This window comes from Dama dama, chromosome 33 (assembly GCF_033118175.1).
Source record: "Dama dama isolate Ldn47 chromosome 33, ASM3311817v1, whole genome shotgun sequence".
In the NCBI taxonomy this organism is placed as follows: Eukaryota; Metazoa; Chordata; class Mammalia; order Artiodactyla; family Cervidae; genus Dama; species Dama dama.
The window spans coordinates 14,393,146-14,413,327 of NC_083713.1; the positions used below are offsets into that span (position 1 = coordinate 14,393,146).

At 35.7% G+C, this 20,182-nt stretch overlaps 1 protein-coding gene across 1 annotated transcript in view; it reads right to left on the reverse strand.

Annotated features, from left to right (window-relative positions):
- The window catches only part of FSIP2 (fibrous sheath interacting protein 2), a 138,880-nt gene that overhangs the window by 98,273 nt on the left and 20,425 nt on the right, over positions 1-20,182 (reverse strand). The window contains exon 8 of the mRNA XM_061135004.1: positions 7,740-7,866. Coding sequence (XP_060990987.1) covers positions 7,740-7,866 — 127 coding nt within the window. The remainder of the gene's footprint in view (positions 1-7,739; positions 7,867-20,182) is intronic.

Below are 20,182 nucleotides of genomic sequence, written 5' to 3' on the forward strand. Positions count from 1 at the left end.
CTATAAAGATTTATTTCTCTTTCATTAAAAAATCCTGGCATATTTTTTGATGTAAACCTGAGTATAAAAGTTATACTCAGGCAAGTAAATTAAAATGTCCATCAAAACTGGGAAGAAAAATAAACTTGCTGGAAATTATACTACTTCATTTTAAGACAATAACAAGCTACAATAATCAAAGTGCAATATGGGCAAAAGGATAGACATACTGAATAATTAGAAATGGAAAATTGAAAGGCAAGTCACAGATTAAAATATTTTCAAATCACATACCTGAAAAAGACTTATATTCAGAATATAGTAGTAACTTTCAAAATTCAATAGTAAGAAAACTGTCCAAATAAAAATGAGGAAAAGGCTTCAACAGCTACTTCACCAGGCAGGATTTACAAAAGGCAAAAAGCATATGAGAAAATACTCCTCATCATTAGACATCAGAGAAATACAAATGAAAGCCACAATGGTATATCATTACATCTATTTAAATAGCTAAAATAAAAATTACTGATAATATCAATGGATCAAGGATGCATAGTAAATATATCTCTCATTCATTACTAATGGGGGATACAGAATGTTATAGCTACTCTGAGAAATAGGGAATTCTTTATAAACTTCAGCATATGCAATAATAATCTCTTGTTCACACAAAAAGTTTAATGTATACTTAATGTATACTTCTGATCTTTCTATTCATAATCACCCAAATCTGGAAACAACCAAATTTTCTTCAACTGATATATGCATAAATAAATCCATTGCATACACACAATGGAAATAAAAAGAAGTAAACTACTGACAAATGAAATAATTTGAATGAATTTCAAAGGCACTATGTTGAGTGAAAGGAACAATTATCAAAATGTCCATTTATAAGACATTTTCCAAAGGAAAAAAAATTGTAGTGATGGGCAACATATCAGTGGTTGTCTGGGCTTATCAGTGGGAGGGAGGAATACAAGACTGCCAAAGGACATTTCTGGAATGTTGGAAATGTTATGATTGTGATAGAAGTCACACAATTTCATGTGTATTAAAACTCATGCAATTACATAAAATCATTCCATTTTGCTTTAAAGTAATTTTAAAACCAAAATAAATTACCTCCAGATATTTTTTTAAGAATGTAAAAATATAGAGACAAGAAGCAAGAACTGTAGAGAATTCTGACCTCTGAACTCTGCCTGGATTGTTGCCAATTACAAAATGTTGAGAAAACTGCCCATAATAGTGGAAAGGCTATTACACCATATGGAATTCATACTCAATTCAATGATGAGAGGCAAAGTAAGGAGGTTTGATTATGGTGAATGAGAGAGAGGAACACTTTTAATATATAATTGTGATATCAGTACTGTACATTTCTAAAGTTCATAAAAAAGAATGATTCACATGCCAATCACTAGGAGTGGAAAGTAGAAATAGTACCTTCCCGCCACCCCCAGATAAAGCATTAATACAGTTTTAGAATTCATCTTTGTCTTTCAGTTATACTTAGTTAAATTTATAGTTTTGATACCTGGAGAACTGTCACAGATAGACCAGTACCCTGGTGAGGCTGAAAATAGTACTTTCCATTTACCATTCCCTCGACCAGTATCACTGAGATATTCTGACATCAATGAGAAGTAAATGGCAACCCACTCCAGTACTCTTGCCTGGATAATTCCATGAACAGAGGAGCCTGGTGGGCTACAGTCCATGGGGTCACAGAGAGTTGGACATGACTAAATGACTAACTTTCTTTTCTTTCTAAGACGAGTCTGACCTGCATTCAACACTACAGTTTTAGAAAATCATTCTGCATAGGATAACTGCTTCAGAAACAGAATTTAGTTTTATTGTCTCTGTTAAGTGGATATGTGGCTTGTGTTGTCATAATTGTATATGTTGTAAGGAATTCTTTGGTGTTTTATTAAAAAAAACAAAAAAACTTTGGATTTTAAAAATGAGACCCACAAAGTTTAGAGCTTAATTAAGTAAACTACAGTAGTCCTGATTGGAAGACAGCCTTAGCTCAATCCTGTTTCACCCTAGAGACTTTATGAGAGTAATCAAATTACACCCTCGGGTAAGAAAGATTTTAAACTTTTTATTTAGAATTTAACTGATAAATAAAAATGGATTTAATTTCTATACCTAATTTTTCCTTAGAAATTTAATATGGGAGAAGAATTCATATTGCTCAATTTAAAATAGTCTTATACTTTTGATAGTGTATTATTTGGAGGATATTTATGCTGTTATTTGGGTTCCTGGTCTAATCCAATGAGCTCTAACAGGCAACATGAAGTAACACAGAATGATGTAAATAATAAAGCGATGTTTCATTGGAGTTCATGGTGGACTGAATTAATGTACTTAATTTCTGATCCACTTCATAATTTCCAAAAATAATTTTGGGCAATATAAAATTTATCTTGAAATTTTTTGTTTCACATATTGTTCATTCAGCAGCAATAGACCATTTAAGTTTTCTAAAATGATGATATAAGGCCAGAATACTAAATTAATAATTAGAGAGAAAATTCTGGAAGCAATAGAGTTGTATCATTATTTGTAAGCATCACCCTAAATCTGTCATTTGACAAAAAGGAATAGAGGAATTATCTGCACTCAAGCCAAAAAAAAAAAAAAAAGCCATCCAAATTTAGTCTTCCCTAAAAATACTATTTAATATTTCTTATTATAATATTAAATTACCATATGCTCCTCTGTTTGGTTTCTGGTCAGCAACAGCATAAACTACCTTTATGTAATCATTATTCTTCTTTTTCTTCTTTGGAGAAAAAGCTTTAAAATGCAACAAAACATTTATTTTTAATAATGGTGATGACAGAATTACCCAAGATATACTCTTATCATACCATAATAGGAAATGAGCTCACAGGCTAATTATATTCAGCATTTTGGGGAGGTATTGTAGAACAAGAAGAAATGTGAAATGGGATTACTCTTCAAATATTATCCTTTTAGGTTAAAAGATATACTTGAAGGGACAGAATTTTCTTCTGACAGAAAAGCTATACCTGGGCTATTAACTGTAACTTACTATTTCCTTTTCATAGAGATGGGATATCAATAGAGCTACCGGCTGGAGACCCACTAGCCCACAGTGACAACTGCAACTCTTGAATGTGCCTTACAAATTAGCAAAAGTAACCACATACATATTCCTTCTCTGTAAAAAAGGAAATGATAATTCCTGCTTCTAACAAATTAGGAGAACAAAAGAACTTCATAGCATGTGTGCTCAATGTTTTTTCAGTAAAATTGTAACATATGAGAGTGATCTTTCCTCTAACTAGACCAGGTTCAGCCAATACTCCTTTCCTCTCTTATTCTCTCTGTCCCTCTGGAAGCTATTTGGAAGATGACAACATCACTATAGAGGTATAACTCAATTTGTCACCTAGATAAAATAATTTATATACCACTTTCTCAAAAGAGGAGATTTGAGGTAACAATTTGTTTCAAGTGTCTTCTTGACCACATTCACAAACACACAGACACACACACACAGAGTACTTAGTATTCTGTGAAACAAACACAAAGTTGGGAGTTACAATATTATGGGTAATTAAGATAGTAGGAAATATGGAATACATGGATTAAGAACAACATAAAGTATTAGAGAGTTCAAAGGAGAGGTATCTTCCAATTATAGACATCAAGAAAAATTTTTTTTATTGTGTCATTTATGGTGAATATTTAAAGAACTGTAGGATTTGAATAGATGAACAGTAAACATGGCATTCCAGGCTAGAAACTTGGATAAAGAGAAGCACAAAAGTATAAATGGTAACTTGTGTTTTGGGAAAGGTTAGTAGTCTCATTTGATTAGACAATTAACTGAATGCTTGCTATGGGCTAGAACTTTTGGGCTCTTTATGGGATTTAGAAGTGTTATCTTCTCAGATGATAAAACTGATTCAAAGATGTTAAATAATTTGTATAACCTATTTACAAGGCTAGAAAATGATAAAGCAGGACTTGAACTTCAGCAGTTTGGCTCCGGTTTGGGTGCATATCACCCCTAGAACATATCCGTCTTCTTCAAGGAGGTAATGTGAAGTAAAGTTAGGTTTAAGTTTGACCCTCGATGGTGATGAATGGTTGCTTAAGAAGTCTGAGCTTCATTTAAGAGTTAATAGGAATCTAAGTTTGGCAGCCAGGAGAAGAAATTATCAGAGTAGACCTTTACATATAATTATGTAATAGCATAAAAAATGGATTTGAGGCAGGTAAAAATAAGACCCAATGGAGACTAGTTAATAATCTACTGGAGTGACAAAGGGAGGCTCTCACCAAGAAACAGCATTGATGGGACAAAGACAGGATTGATGGGAGGCTGTGATAACTCATGGAAGATTATTATGTTCTTCCCTGATACATATACTCACAGATAATTAAAAATAAACCTACATATTTTTATCCTGGCCAAGAAATTTTAATTTATAATTAATTTAATAAATACTACTATGGTCTTATAATGTTAGAAATAAGAGGGAGCTGGTAGATACTGGGCATAACAAAGTAATGACCTGAAGTCCTTCCTTTAAACTTTCTTTGTTTCTTACTTTTTTCCTTTTTCTTCCCTTCCCTCTTTTTTTCTACTTCCTCCTTTCCTTCATCTTTTTTTTCTTTTTTTCTGGTACTATGTATTTTTTATGGCTGACAAAATAGTAGAACATCATGTTTGTAGGTAATAGCAATTATTTACAAATTTCTAGTTCTAGTAGCACAAAATATTACAGGTTCCTATGCAATATTGCTCTTTACAGCATCGGACTTTACTTCCATCACCAGTCACATCCCCAAGTGGTTGCTGTTTTTGCTTTGGCTCCATCTCTTCATTCTTTCTGGAGTTATTTCTTCACCAATCTCCAGTAGCATATTGGGCACCTACCAACCTGGGGAGTTCATCATTAGTGTCCTATCTTTTTGCCTTTTCATACAGCTCATGGGATTCTCAAGGAAAGAATACTGAAGTAGTTCACCATTCCCTTCTCCAGTGGACCACATTTTGCCAGAACTCTCTAACATTACCAGTCTGTTCTAGGTGGCCCTACACAGCATACTCATAATTTCATTGAGTAAGACAAGGCTGTGATCCATTTGATCAGTTTAGTTTGTTTCCTGTGATTTTGGTTTTCATTCTGTCTGCCCTCTGATGGATAAGAGGCTTATGGAAGCTTCCTGATGGGGGAGACTGAGGAGGAACTAGGTCTTGTTCTGACAGGCAGGGCCCATCACATTGATTATATTCTTTACAGGCAAAGATGGAGAAGATCTATACAGTCAGCAAAAACATGACCAGGAGCTGGCTCAGATCATGAACTCCCTACTGCCAAATTCAGACATAAATTGAAGTCAGTAGGGGAAAATACCGGACTATTCAGGTATGACTGAAATCAAATCCCTTATGATTATACAGTAGAAGTGACAAATAGAGTCAAGGGATTAGATCTGATAGAGTGCCTGAAGAACTATGGATGGAGGTTCACAACATTGTACAGGAGGCAGTGATCAAGACCATCCCAAAGAAAAAGAAATGCAAAAAGGGAAAATGGTTGTCTGAGGAGGCCTTACAGACAGGTGAGAAAAAAAGAGAAGTGAAAGGCAAAGGAGAAAAGGAAAGATATACCCATTTGAATACAGAGTTTCAAAGAATAGCAAGGAGAAATAAGAAAGCCTTCCTCAGCAATCAATGCAAAGAAATAGAGGAAAACAATAAACAATAAAATGGGAAAGACTAGAAAATTATAGATACCAAGGGAACATTTCATGCAAAGATGGGCACCATAAAGGACAGAAACGGTATGTACATAACAGAAGCAGAAGATATTAAGAAGAGGTTGCAACAATACACAGAAGAACTGTACAAAAAAGATCTTCATGACCCAGATAATTATGATGGTGTGATCACTCACCTAGAGCCAGACATCCTGAAATGTGAAGTCAAGTGGGCCTTAGGAAACATTAGTATGAACAAAACTAGTGGAGGTGACGGAATTCCAGTTAAGTTATTTAAAATCCTAAAACATGATGCTGTGAAAGTGCTGGACTCAATATGTCAGCAAATTTGGAAAACAGAGCAATGGCCACAGGACTGGAAAAGGTCAGTTTTCATTCCAATCCCAAAGAAAGGCAATGCCAAAGAATGTTCAAACTACTGCATAATTGCACTCATCTCACACAGCAATAATGTTCAAATCTCCAAGCCAGGCTTTAACAATACGTGAACTGTGAACTTCCAGATGTTCAAGTTGGATTTAGAAAAGGCAGAGGAAACAGAGACTAAATGCCTATACCCATTGGATCCTCAGAAAAGCAAGCAAGTTCCATAAAAACATCTATTTCTGCTTTATTGACTATGCCAAAGTCTCTGACTGTGTGGATCACAAGAAATGGTGGAAAATTCTTAAAGAAATGAAAATAACACACCTGACCTGCCTCCTAATAAATCTGTATGCCTGTCAAAAAGCAACAGTTAGACCTGGACATGGAACAAAAGATTGGTTGCAAATCTGGTAAGAGTACGTCAAGGCTACATATTGGCACCCTGCTTATTTAACTTATATGCAGAGTACATCATGTGAAAAGCTGGGCTGGATAAAGCACAGGCTAGAATCAAGATTGCCAGGAGGAATATCAATAGCCTCAGATATGCAGATGATAACACCCTTATGGCAGACAGTGAAGAAAAACTAAAGGGTCTCTTGATGAAAGTGAAAGAGGAGAGTGAAAAAGCTGGCTTAAAACTCAACATTCTGAAAACTAAGATCATGACATCACTTCATGGCAAATATGGGGAAACAATGGAAACAGTGAGAGACTATTTTTGGGGGGCTCCAAAATCACTGCAGATGATGGCTGCAGCCACGAAGTTAAAAGACACTTGCTCCTTGGAAGGAAAGCTATGACCAACTTAGACAGCATATTAAAAAGTAAAGACATTACTTTGTCAACAAAGTTCCATCAATGGTTTCTAGTCAAAGCAATGGTTTCTCCAGTAGTCATGTATGGATGTGAGAGCTGGACTATAAAGAAAGCTGAGCACTGAAGAATTGATGCTTTTGAACTGTGGTGTTGGAGAAGACTTGTGAAAGTCCCTTGGACTGCAAGGAGATCCAACCAGTGTATCCTAAAGGAAGTCAGTCCTGAATATTCATTGGAAGGATGGATGCTGAAGCTGAAAACTACAATACTTTGGCCACCTGATGCAAAGAACTGACTGTTTGGAAAAGACCCTGATCTTGGTAAAGATTGAAGGTGGGAGGAGAAGGGGATGACAGAGAATGAGATGTTTGAATGGCGTCACTGACTCAAGGGACATGAGTTTGAGTAAGCTCTGGGAGTTGGTGATGGACAGGGAGGCCTGGAGTGCTGCAGTCCATGGGGTCGCAAAGAATTGGACATGGCTGAGCGACTAATCTGAAATAAGCACAAAATATATTTTAAGTATAAGGAAGTTGGCTAGAACTGCAGTATAGGGATGACTCTGCTGAATCACTTGATAAGGCTATTTTAGTTTGTTTTAATTTATCTATCTATCTATCTACCTATATATATATATGTCTACATTTCAACTTGCACTGTGATAGGGAAATTCCTAGAATCCTGCCCTGGTACAAAGCAGATAGCAAGCATGAGTAATTGTTTTGCAAAAGAATTGTTTACATAAATATATAGTCAAGTACTTTCTACATAGCTACATTAGATATTAATATTCTCACATGCATAATGTTGTTCATCTTGTTCTCCGTAATCATTTGTATTTTTCCTCATATCTTCTTTTTTAATGCCACTTTCTTGCATTTTTTGTAAATGATAAGCCATTTTTTTCTCTAGAAGAGCTTGTTTCTAAAATATTAAACAAGTATATTGGTTAACATCAACTTGCTGTTTAAAGATACAAATAAATATTTAAAATGTGACAGTATGTTGGAAATGAGCAGTCATTCCTGTCCTGTGACTTGTAAGGTTATTCTGAACATAAATTTGGGAGGGTGGTAATGGGTAAAATTCCATATGTTGTCAAACAGGAAGAATATATTTAACCCTTAGATGCCGTTGTTCTCATTGCACACCTTCAGGGTATCCAGTTTCAGATCAGACATCATCTCAATGTATTGCTCTCCTGTGATTTTAGGCAATTTCTAAATCATTTTCAGTTGGAGAATTCCTTTACCAAAAGTCACTCAGGTCAAACACATATAAACAGAAAATCATACATGAAATCTGGCTTTTTTTTGTATATCTCTGGACTAATGTTGACACTGGATATACCAGAAAAGAGACAGCTGCACAGAGAAAGAGCCCCAATAATCTTCAGAGAATTTCCTAGAGGAGCAGTCAGCAAGAGAATGGATTAGTACTTATATGACTTTTATGTGAGAAACTACCCAAGACCAAAGACAGGCCCATCCCAAAGGAATCAAGAAAAGAATACTTGATACCAATCTATGATGCTTATTCACATGAGGCTACCCAGAAAAAAATCCATTAAGTCATAGAGCATTGAGTGGAGTACTAAAATGGGTCTTGCTTCTGCAGTGATGAATAACTCACCCCAGGTTCAATATGGTTCTATTCTCATCTAACAAATATTAAAAAGCAAGACTTATAAAAATCAAACCATTTCCAAATAAACCTATCTACAGATAAGAAAAAAGAGCTAAAGAATATTATACGAAGATGAAAACACTCAGCACACACAATAAAAAGTTCACAATATTTGGCATCCAATCAAGGAATACCAAGCATATAAAGTAGCACAGAAATATGACCCATAAAGAGAGTAATCAATCAAAAATAACTCAGAAATGATACAGATGTTAGACTTAAAGATAACATTAAAATAAATAAGCTGAAAATAGAGTTACCATATGATCCTGCAATCCTATTCTTGGGCATATATATAGAGAAAGATACACTCACAAAGATACACTCACTTCAACATTCACTGCAGCACTATTTACAACAGCCAAGACAAGGAAGTAATGTAAATGTCCATTGACAGGTGAATGGATAAAGAAGACACGATATGTGTGTATACACATACAATGGAATATTACTCAGTCATAAAAAGAATGACAATGCCACTTGCAGCAACATGGACCTAGAGATTATCATACCAAGTGAAATAAGTCAGAGACAAATATACATCAGTTATATGTGAGCTCTAAAAAATAATACAGATAATCTTATTTACAAAGCAGAAATAGACTCACAGGCACAGGAAAAAAAAAAAAAATTGAAAACTGCCAAAGAGGGTAGCAGGCAATGGGTAGAGAGACAAGTTAAGAGTTTGATATTAACATATACACACTACTATATATAAAATAGGTAAACAAGGACCTACTGTATAGCACAGAGAAATATATTCAGTATTTTCTTATCATCTATAGTGGAAAAGAATTTGGAAAAGACTTTATATATGCACATGAATATATATATGTGTGTGTGTGTGTGTGTGTGTGTGTGTGTGTATAACTGAATCACTTCTGTACATTTAGAACATCATTATAAATTAACTACACCTGAATTAAAAACATACAATAACTGAATTCCAAATATTTATAAGATAAACAAGAGACACAGAAAGTACAGAAAGTGCCCAAATCAATTTTAAATGTGTGAGATAAGCAATGCATTTGGTGCATTAATGGTAGAGTTCACACTGAAGGGGAAGAGATTAATATATATTCAGAAAAAGAAACCATCCAAAAAGAAATACTGAGAGGAAAAAAAATGCAAAATTAGGGAATGTGGCTAAGATGGTAGAGAAGGGAGACCCCAGGCTTCCTTCCTTGATCATGGACATACCAAAATTAAAACTATTTTCAGGGTAACTAAGAGAATGACAGGAAGACTAGCAGAAAAGACTTTCCATAACTAAAGACAGAAAGAAGTAGCCACAATGAGATTGCTAGGAGACAAAGAGATGTAATATAGTCTATAGCCTCACCTTGGGGTCAGTGACCCATAAACAACAGGATAATCACAACTGAAAAGGTTCTTCCCAAGAAGAAAAAGGTCCAAGCTCAACATTAGGCTTCCCAGCCAGAGAGGTCCTGCACCAAAAAGACAAACTTCAAGAATATCTGGCTTTGAAATTTAGCAGGGCTTACGTATGGAAGAACCAGAGGGTGGTAGGAAATAATGACTTTGCTCTAGAAAGGCACATGCAAATATATGTTTTGAGGCCCAGAGCAGAGGCAGTAAGGTGAAAGAAGCACGGATCAGACCAGCTTGTTCATCTTGGACAGATTCTTGGAGAGACAGGAGGCAAGTGGCATTCCCTTTGGGGATGGGGATGAGGGTGGCAGCCACTTTTGGAGGCCTGATTTACTACAAGGATACCAATGCTGCTAAGTACCATTTTGGGGTCCTCCTTTTAGGTCGTTAGCACTGAGGGATGACCTGCTAACAAGGGAGCTGGCAACAGTCCTGGGACCCATCTGGGCTATATGACCATCTGGATTGGGACCCATCATCTCCCAACAGGGGCCTGGTACCTGCTCCATTTACCAAAGGTCCCACAGCCACTCTTATTAGGACATGCATTGTCTACCAGTCAGCTGGCTGAGGCATGGGACCCTTGGGCCTTTCAACCAGCTGCACCAGGACCCAGTGCTGTCCACCAGTGGGCATGGCAGCCATCATGTGATGCAGAGCTTGGCAGTCAGCCAGGCCATGTAGATCTGATATGGGACACCTTTTGAGCACATAGTTCTCATGACCAGAGGAGAGTGTACCGCTGTGCCTCAAAGGATATTACCCACATAAGTACACATCTTCAGGACTTGGAAATATAACCAATGTATCTAATACATAGAAATAAATAAAAAGAATTAGGCAAAATGAGAGAAACATGTTCCAAACATAAACAAAACTTCAGAAAAGAACTAAATAAGGGGAGACAAGCAATCTACCTGATAAAAGAGTTCAAGATTATGGGCATAAGCTGCTCAAGGAACACAGAAGATGGATGAACCAGTGAGAAGTTTAACGAGCGTTAGAAAACATAGAGAGGAATCAAATGATTAGCTGATACAGAGGAAGGGATCAGTTAATTGTAAGACAGAGTAGTTGGAATCACCTAATCTGAACTGAAAAAAAGAGTTAAACAAAATGAGAGTTTAAGACAATTCTGGACATCAGTCATGCCATAATTTGCATTACAATGGTCACAGAAGGAGGAGAAGAGAGAAGCAAAGTGGCTGAGGACTTAGATGAAGAAAAAATAGATGAAAACTTGTCTAATGTGGGAAAGAAAACAGCCATCCATGTCCAAGAAGCACAAAGAATCCCAATCAAGATCAACCAAAGAGGTTCACACCAATTTCTGGCAAAAATTAAAGAAAAAAAGGAATCCTGAAAGCAGCAGGGGAAAAGCAAATAGTTATATATCCGTAAGACTCTGAGCTAACTTTTCAGCAGAAATTTTGCACTCCAGAAGAGTGGTACAATACTTCAAAGTGATAAATGGAAAAGTTACAACTAAGAATATTTAGCAAGGCTGTCATTCAAATTTGAAGGTCAGCCCATGAATTTTGTAGGTAGGTGCCCAATATGCTACTGGAGATCAGTGGAGAAATAACTTCAGAAAGAATGAAGGGATGGAGCCAAAGAAAAAACACATCCAGTTGTAGATGTGACTGGTGATAGAAGTAAGGTCCAATGCTGTAAAGAGCAATATTGCATAGAAACCTGGAATGTTTCAAGGCAAATTGGAAGCGGTCAAACAGGAGATGGCAAGAGTGAACGTTGACATTCTAGGAATCAGCAAACTAAGATGGACTGGAATGGGTGAATTTAACTCAGATGATGATTTTATCTACTACTGTGGGCAGGAATCCCTTAGAAGAAATGGAGTAGCCATCATAGTCAACAAGAGAGTCCAAAATGCAGTACTTGGATGCAATCTCAAAAATGACAGAATAATCTCTGTTCATTTCCAAGGCAAACCATTCAATATCATGGTAACCCAAGTCTATGCCCTGACCAGGAACGCTGAAGAAGCCAAAGTTGAACGTTTCTATGAAGACCTACAAGAGCTTTTAGAACACCAAAAAAGATATCTTTTTTTATTATAGGGGACTGGGAATAAGTCCTGGGTGTTCACTGGAAGGACTGATGTTGAAGCGGAAACTCCAATATTTTGGCCACCTGATGCGAAGAGATGACTCTTGAAAAGACCCTGATGTTGGGAAAGATTGAAGGCAGGAGGAGAAGGGGACGACAGAGGATGAGATGGTTAGATGGCATCACCGACTCAATGGACATGAGTTTGGGTAAACTCCGGGAGTTGGTGATGGACAGGGAGGCCTGGTGTGCTGCAGTTCATGGGGTCGCAAAGAGTCAGAAACGACTGAGTGACTGAACTGAGCTGAACGGAAAAGACAACTAAAAAGTTTTATAAGAAATGTGAAAAGGACTGCTCTAAGCAGAAAAGAGCACAACTAGAAATATGAAAAACACAAAAGGAAAAATCTCATTGGTAAAGGCACACACACAGTAAAGGCAGTGGATGAAGCACTTATAAAACTAGTAGGAAAGTTAAAAAACAAAAGTAGTAAAATCATATCCACAGTAAGTAGTTAAGTCAAAATGAAAATTGGTTGCATGGTTGTGTCCGACTCTGTGATCCCATGGACTGTAGCCCATCAGCCTCCTCTGCCCATCAAGTTCTCCAGGCACGAGTACTGGAGTGGGTTGCCATTTCCTTCTTCAGGGGATCTTCCCGACCCAGGGATCGAACCTGGTTCTCCTGCATTGCAGGCAGATTCTTTAACAACTGAGCTACTAGGGAAGCCCAACCTGGGGGTCCAGCAAAGTGACTCAGAAACCCTAGGGAATTTGACTTTGGAGGCCAGTAGGATTAGATTACAGAACTTCCACAGGACTGGGGAAACAGATTCTTGGAGGGCACAAACAAAACCTTGTGCACACCAGGAGCCAGGAGAAAGGAGCAATCCTGACAAGAGACTGAGTCACACTTGACTGTGAGTGTAGTTAAGTAGTTAAGGGATGCACAAAAAGTAGTTACGGGATACCCCAAAATATATAAAATATAATATGTAAAAGCATTAAAAATGGAGGGGAGAATAAAACTATAGGGTTGTTAGAAAGCATTTGAATCAAAGAGATAATCAACTAAAGCAATCATATGTAATGCACACACACACACACATATATATATATATACACATATATATGATTTTACACACCACACACACGTTTTATGCTTCCCAGGTTGCTCAGTGGTAAAGAATCTGCCTGCCAATGCAGGGGACACAGGAGATGTAGATTTGACCCCTGAGTTGGGAAGAGCCCCTGGAGTAGGAAATGGCAATCCACAAAAATATGTGTATGTGGAGGCTAGATAATATGCTACTAAAAAACCAATGGGTCACTGAAGCAATCAAACTAAAAATATCTGGAGACAAAAGAAAATGGAAACACAATGACCCGAAATCTATGGGAAGCAACTTTTCTAAGAGGGAACTTAAAAGAAGTTCTAAGAGGAAATTTACAGCAATAGAAGCTTATATCAGGGAACAAAATTCTCAAATAAACCACCTAATCTATACCCAAAGAAACTAGAAAAAGAACAAACAAACTCAGAGTTAGTAGAAGGAAGGAAGTCATACAGGTCAGAGCAGAATAAATGGAACAAAGACTAAAAAAAGTTGGAAAAGATCAATGAAAATAAGATCTGGTTCTTTGAAAAGATAAAAAAATTGAAAAATCTTTATCCAGGCTCATCAAGAGAGGGCCCAAATAAAATCAGAAATGGAAAAGAATTTATAATCAACACCATAAAAGATTATGATGAACAGTTATATCCCAATAAAATATACAAGCTAGAAGAAATATACATTCCTAGAAATGTATAATCTCCCAAGACTGCAGATAAAATATGAAAAAAGAAATTGCCAGTAATGAAATTTAATCAATAGGACCAGAAATCTTTACTGATGAATACTACCAATATTTAAAGAAGACTTAATATCTATCCTTCTAAAACAATTCCAAAATATCAAAGAGGAAGGAAGGGTCTTCCAAACTAATTCTAGGAGACCAGCATCACTCTGAAACAAGACAAAAACACCACTCAAAGAAGGAAATTACAGGTCATTATCAATGGTAGACACAGATGTAAATAGCCCCAAAATATTAGAAGTCAGAATTTGACAATACATTATAAGGATCACACACCATGATCAAGTGGAATTTGTTCAAAAAGTATAAGAGTGTTTCAGTACCTGCAAAAAAATCAATATGATACATATTAATAGTGTGAAAAATAGAAATAATACAAATATTTCAATCAATGCAGAAAAAGGTGCTGATAAAATTCAATATCTATTTATGATAAACACTCTCCTATGGCTGACTCATGTTAATGCTTGGCAGAAATCAACACAATTATGTAAAGCATTTATCTCTCAATAAAAAAATAAAAAGTTAAAAAAAAAAAACCTCTCCACAAAGTAGGTGACAGGGGAAGGATACCCCAACATTATAAAGGTCTTATGTGATAATCCTACAGCCAACATCATAGTTAATGGTGAAAAGTTGAAAGCATTTCCTATAAGAGAAGGAATAAGACAAGGATACCCCATTCCACTACCTTTATTGAACACAGTATTGGAAGTCGTTTTGAAGAGGCAGAGGAACCAGAGATAAAAGTGTGAATATTTGTTGGTTCATGGAGAAAGCAAGGATGTTAAAAAAAAAAAAAAAAAACATCTACTTCTGCTTTGTTTACTACACTAAAACCTTTGACTATCTGGATCACAACAAACTGGAAAATTCTTATAGATATGGGAGTACCACACCACCTTACCTGTCTCCTGAGAAAGTTAAATGCAGGTCAAGAAGCACAAGATAGAATGGACATGGAAGAATTGACTGGTTCCAAATTGGGAAAGGAATATGACAAGACTGTATACTGTCACCTTGCTTATTTAACTTAAATGCAGAGTACATCACACAAAACACTAGACTGGATGAATCACAAGATGGAATCAAGATTGCTGGAAGAAATATCAACAACCTCAGATATGAAGATGATACCACTTTAATAGCAGAAAGTGAAGATGAACTAAAGAGCCTCTTGAAGAGGGTGAAAGAGATGAGTGAGCTGGCTTGAAACTCAGCGTTCAAAAAACAAAGAACATGGCATCTGGTCCCATCACTTCATGGCAAATAGAAGGGGAAAAAGTGGAAGCAGTGACATATTTTCTTTTCTTGGGCTCCAAAATTACTGAAGATGGTGACTGCAATCATGAAATTAAGACACATGCTCCTTGGAAGAAAAGCTATGGCAAATCTAGACAAGTATTCAAAAAGCAGAGGTATCACTTTGCTGACAAAAGCCCATACAGTCAAAGCTATGGTTTTTCCAGTAGTTATATACAGATGTGAGAGTTGGACTATAAAGAAGGCTGAGTACAATACAATGCTTTTGAATTGTGGTGCTGTTCACAGAAGACTCTCGAGAGTCCCTTGGACTGCATGGAGATCAAAACAATCAATCCTAAAGGAAATCAACCCTGAATATGCATTGGAAGGACTGATGCTGAAGCTCCAATGCTTTGGTCACTTGATGCAAAGAACTGACTTACTGGAAAAGACCCTGAGGCTGTAGAGACAGAAAGCAAATGGAGAAGGGGGCAACAGAGGATGAGATGGTTAGATAGCATCACTGACTCAAGGGATATGAATTAGAGCAAACTCCAGGAGATAGTGGAAGACAGAGGAGCCTGGTGAGCTACAGTTCAGGAGAGAGCAAAGAGTCAGACATAACTTAGCAACTGAACACTGGAAGTCCTAGCCATAATACTTAGACAAGTAAAGAAATGAGCTGTGTCCAAATTGGAAAAGAAGATGTAAAACTGTTTGCAGATGACATTTTATTATATAGAGAAAATCCTAAAGATGCCCCCAAATTTATTAGAACTAATAAATTAATTCAGTAAGATTGCAGGATACAAAATTAATAATCACAAGTCATGTTTGTACAAACCAACAATGAACTAACAGAAAGAGAAATTAAGGATCAATCTCATTTACAATTGCATCAAAAAGAATACATTACCTAGGAATAACTCTAACAAAGGAGATTAAAGACTTAAAATCACAAACTCTAAGACATTAATGAAATAAATTTAAGACAACACAAAAAATTGGAAAGACATACTGTGCTCACAAATTGGAAGAATTAATATTGTTAAAATGACCGTATTTCCCAAGGCAATGTACAGATCCAATGTAAATCCTATTAAAATACCAATGGCATTTACGGAACTAGAACAAATAATTCTAAAATTGGTATGAAAACAAAAGTTTTTGAGATAGATGAGCGTCTTTTCTCAAAATAATCTTGAGAAAGATGTTCAAAATCATAATCCCTGGTTTCAAACTATACTATAAAACTACAGTAATCAAAACAGTCTGGAGATGGCACAAAAGCAGAAACATATATCACTACAACAGAAGAGAGCGCCCAGAAAGAAACCTGCACTTATATGGTCAATTAATATACAACAAAGGAGGCATAAATATACAATAGGAAAAAGATAGCTTCTTCAATAAATGGTGTTGGGAAAACTGAACAGCTAAAGGGAAAAGATAAAACTGATTTACTTTCTCATACCATATACAAAAACAAATTCAAAATGGATTAAGGATTTAAATGTTTAAGATTCCAAACCAAAAAACTCCTAGCAAAAACAGGTATTATAATCTTTGACATAAATTTTAGCATTATTATTACTATTTTGATCTGGCTCTTCATGCAAAATAAAAGCAAAAATAGACAAATGAGACTGCAAAAAACTAAAACTTTTTTGGACACATAGATTCTTGGCAAAACAGAAAGGCAGTTTACTGAGTGAGAGAAGATATTTGTAAATGATATACCCAATAAAAGATTAGTATCCAAAATATAAAACAGAATCATATAACTTATCAAAAACAAATAAACAACCCAACCAAAAATGGGCAGAGGACTTGAATGGACATTTTTCTAAAAAACATACTGATGCCCAAAAAATACATGAAAAGATGCTCAACATCACTAATCTTCAGGGAAATGCAAATCAAAATCACAATGAGTACCACCACACCTCTGCCAAAATGGCTATCATTAAAAACACAACTAATAACAAATGGTAAGGATGTGGAGAGTAAAAAAGTTGGCTTAAAGCTCAACATTCAGAAAACGAAGATCATGGCATCTGGTTCCATCACTTCATGGGAAATAGATGGGGAGACAGTGGCTGACTTTATTTTTCTGGGCTCTAAAATCACTGCAGATGGTGATTGCAGCCATGAAATTAAAAGACACTTACTCCTTGGAAGAAAAGCAATGACCAACTTAGACAGCATATTAAAAAGCAGAGACATTACTTTGTCAACAAAGGTCTGTCTAGTCAAGGCTGTGGTTTATCCAGTGGTCATGTATGGATGTGATAGTTGGACTATAAAGAAAGCTGAGTGCCAAAGAATTGATGCTTTTGAACTGTGGTATTGGAGATGACTCTTGAGAGTCCCCTGGACTGGAAGGAGATATAACTAGTCCATCCTAAAGGAAATCAGTCCTGAATATTCATTGGAAGGACTGATGTTGAAGGTGAAATTCCAATATTTTGGCCACCTGATGAGAAGAGCTGACTCATTTGAAAAGACCCCGATGCTGGGAAAGATTGAGGGCAGGAAGAGAAGGGGACGGCAGAGGATGAGATGGTTGGATGGCATCACCGACTCAATGGACATGAGTTTGGGTAGACTCCGGGGTTGGTGATAGACAGCAAGGCCTGGAATGCTGCAGTCCATGGGGTCACACAGAGTTGGACATGACTGAGCAACTGAACTGAACTGAACTGAAGGATGTGGAGAAAAGCGAACCCTCAAGGCACTGTTGTCTGGATTATAAATTATAAGCTGGTAGCAGCCACTACAGAAAACAGTATGTAAAATCCTAAAAAAATTTAAAATAGAGCTACCATATGATCCAGCAATTTCACTTCTGGATATTTAATCAAAGGAAATACAAACACTAATACAAAAGATGCAGGCACTCAAGTGTTCACTGCAGTAGTATTAACAGTAGCCAAGAAAAGGAAGCAATTTAAGTGTTCATCCATAGTCAAATGGATAACTAAGATGTGGTCACACACAATGGAATATTATTTAGCCATTAAAAATATTCAATCTTGCCATTTGTGACAGCATGGACAATCTGAAAGATATTATGCTAAGTGAAATAATTCACAGACAAATGTGACATAATATCAAATGTAGAACCTAAAAAATAAAACTAACAAATTCAGATACAGACAACAAGAAACATGTGGTTTCCAGAAGGAGTTTGGTGGGAAGCAGATGTAGGGATGTAGGGTATTAAGAAGTACAAATCTCAAGTTATCTAATGAATTAAAGGGACAAAATATACAGCATCTGGAATACAGTCAATAATATAAATCAGCTTGTATAACAAAGTTTACCAGACATATTGTGGTGATCATTTTACAATGTATGGGTGTGTCAAATCATTATATAATACACCTGAAGCTAACATAATACTGTACACTGACTATATTTCAATTAAAGTACTACAAAATGAAAAACATCATTAAGGTCTGGTGCAATGTCAAGCAGTCTAATATCTCTGTAGAGAGGCAAGACAGGACAAAATAAATATTTGACAATAATGTCCATTATGATTTCTTCTAATAAACATTATACTGGAGGTTCTAGTCAATGCAATCAGGCAAGAAAAGGAACTAAAAAAGCATCCATGTTTAATGAGCACCAAGATCATTTGTAGCACCATGATCATTTATGTAGAACATCAGTTGGCACCTACAATAAAACTACTAGAGCTAGTAAGTGTTTTTATCCATATAAGATGAATATTAAAAATTGCTTTCCTATATCCTAACAAAATAATTGGAATTTAAAATTAAAAATACAAATTATAATACATTAAATTATGAAATATATAGGAATAAATCTAGCAAAAGATGTCTAAAAGCTGTACACTTCTAATTATATAAGAAAAATTAAGAAGACATAAATAAATAGAGGTATTTGGTTCATGAGTTGGAAGATCCGATATATTGAAGAGATCAATTCTGCCCAAAATGACCTATACAGTCAATACAATTCCCATCAAACTCTCAGCAAACTTTCCTGGCAAACATTGACAAGATGGTTTTAAAATATATATAGAAATATAAATGTAAATATAGATTAAACAAAACAACTCTGAAATAGAAAAACAAATTTGGAATATTAAAATTACTGATTTAAAGAATTATTAAATGTATAATCAAGATAAGACAAATAGGTCAAAAAAACAGAAAAAAGGAGTAAAGTTAGACTAATGAAACTCATTTTTGACAAAGAAGCTAAGATAAATCTCTTATCTTAAAAGTTTTTGATAACTTTCAAACAAACACATAATTTGAGTGAAAATATAGGTAATGTCAAATCTAAAAGAAAAGAATATAGATTATACTAAGAAACACATAAAAATGAATTGAAAAGCTTTTATCTTAAAACATAATTCAAAAAGACAATTTGGAATAGCTGCACTGGAATTCAAAAAGCCAATTTAGAATAACTGCACTGGAAATACCAACAATTCAAACTGCTCTGCCATTAAGATGCCCCAAGCAGCCTGTGGTATTACCATGCCTACCATCAGTGGTCATGTTTGATGGGTACGCCCAGTGCCAGAATTTGATTGAGACTAAAGTTTATGGAGACACAGTAAATGTCATCAGGTGAAAATTAAGAGGAAACCTGGGGCATTCTATTGCTACACCTAAAAGAATGAAATTTGAATATTCACTAACACCATACACAAAAATAAATGCAAAATGGATCAAAGACCTAAATATAAGGCCAGATTTATAAGACTCTTAAGAGGAAAATATAGCCAGAACACTCTTTGACATAAATCACAACTATATGTTTTTCTTGATCCACCTCCTAGAGTAATGAAAAGAAAAATGAAAAAAAACAAAGACAAAAAAACAAACAGGACCTAATTAAACTTAAAAGCTTCTGCACAGCAAAAGAAACCATAAACAAAAAGGGAGAATACATTTGCAAATGAGACAGAAAAGGAATTAGTCTCCAAAATTTACAAACAGTC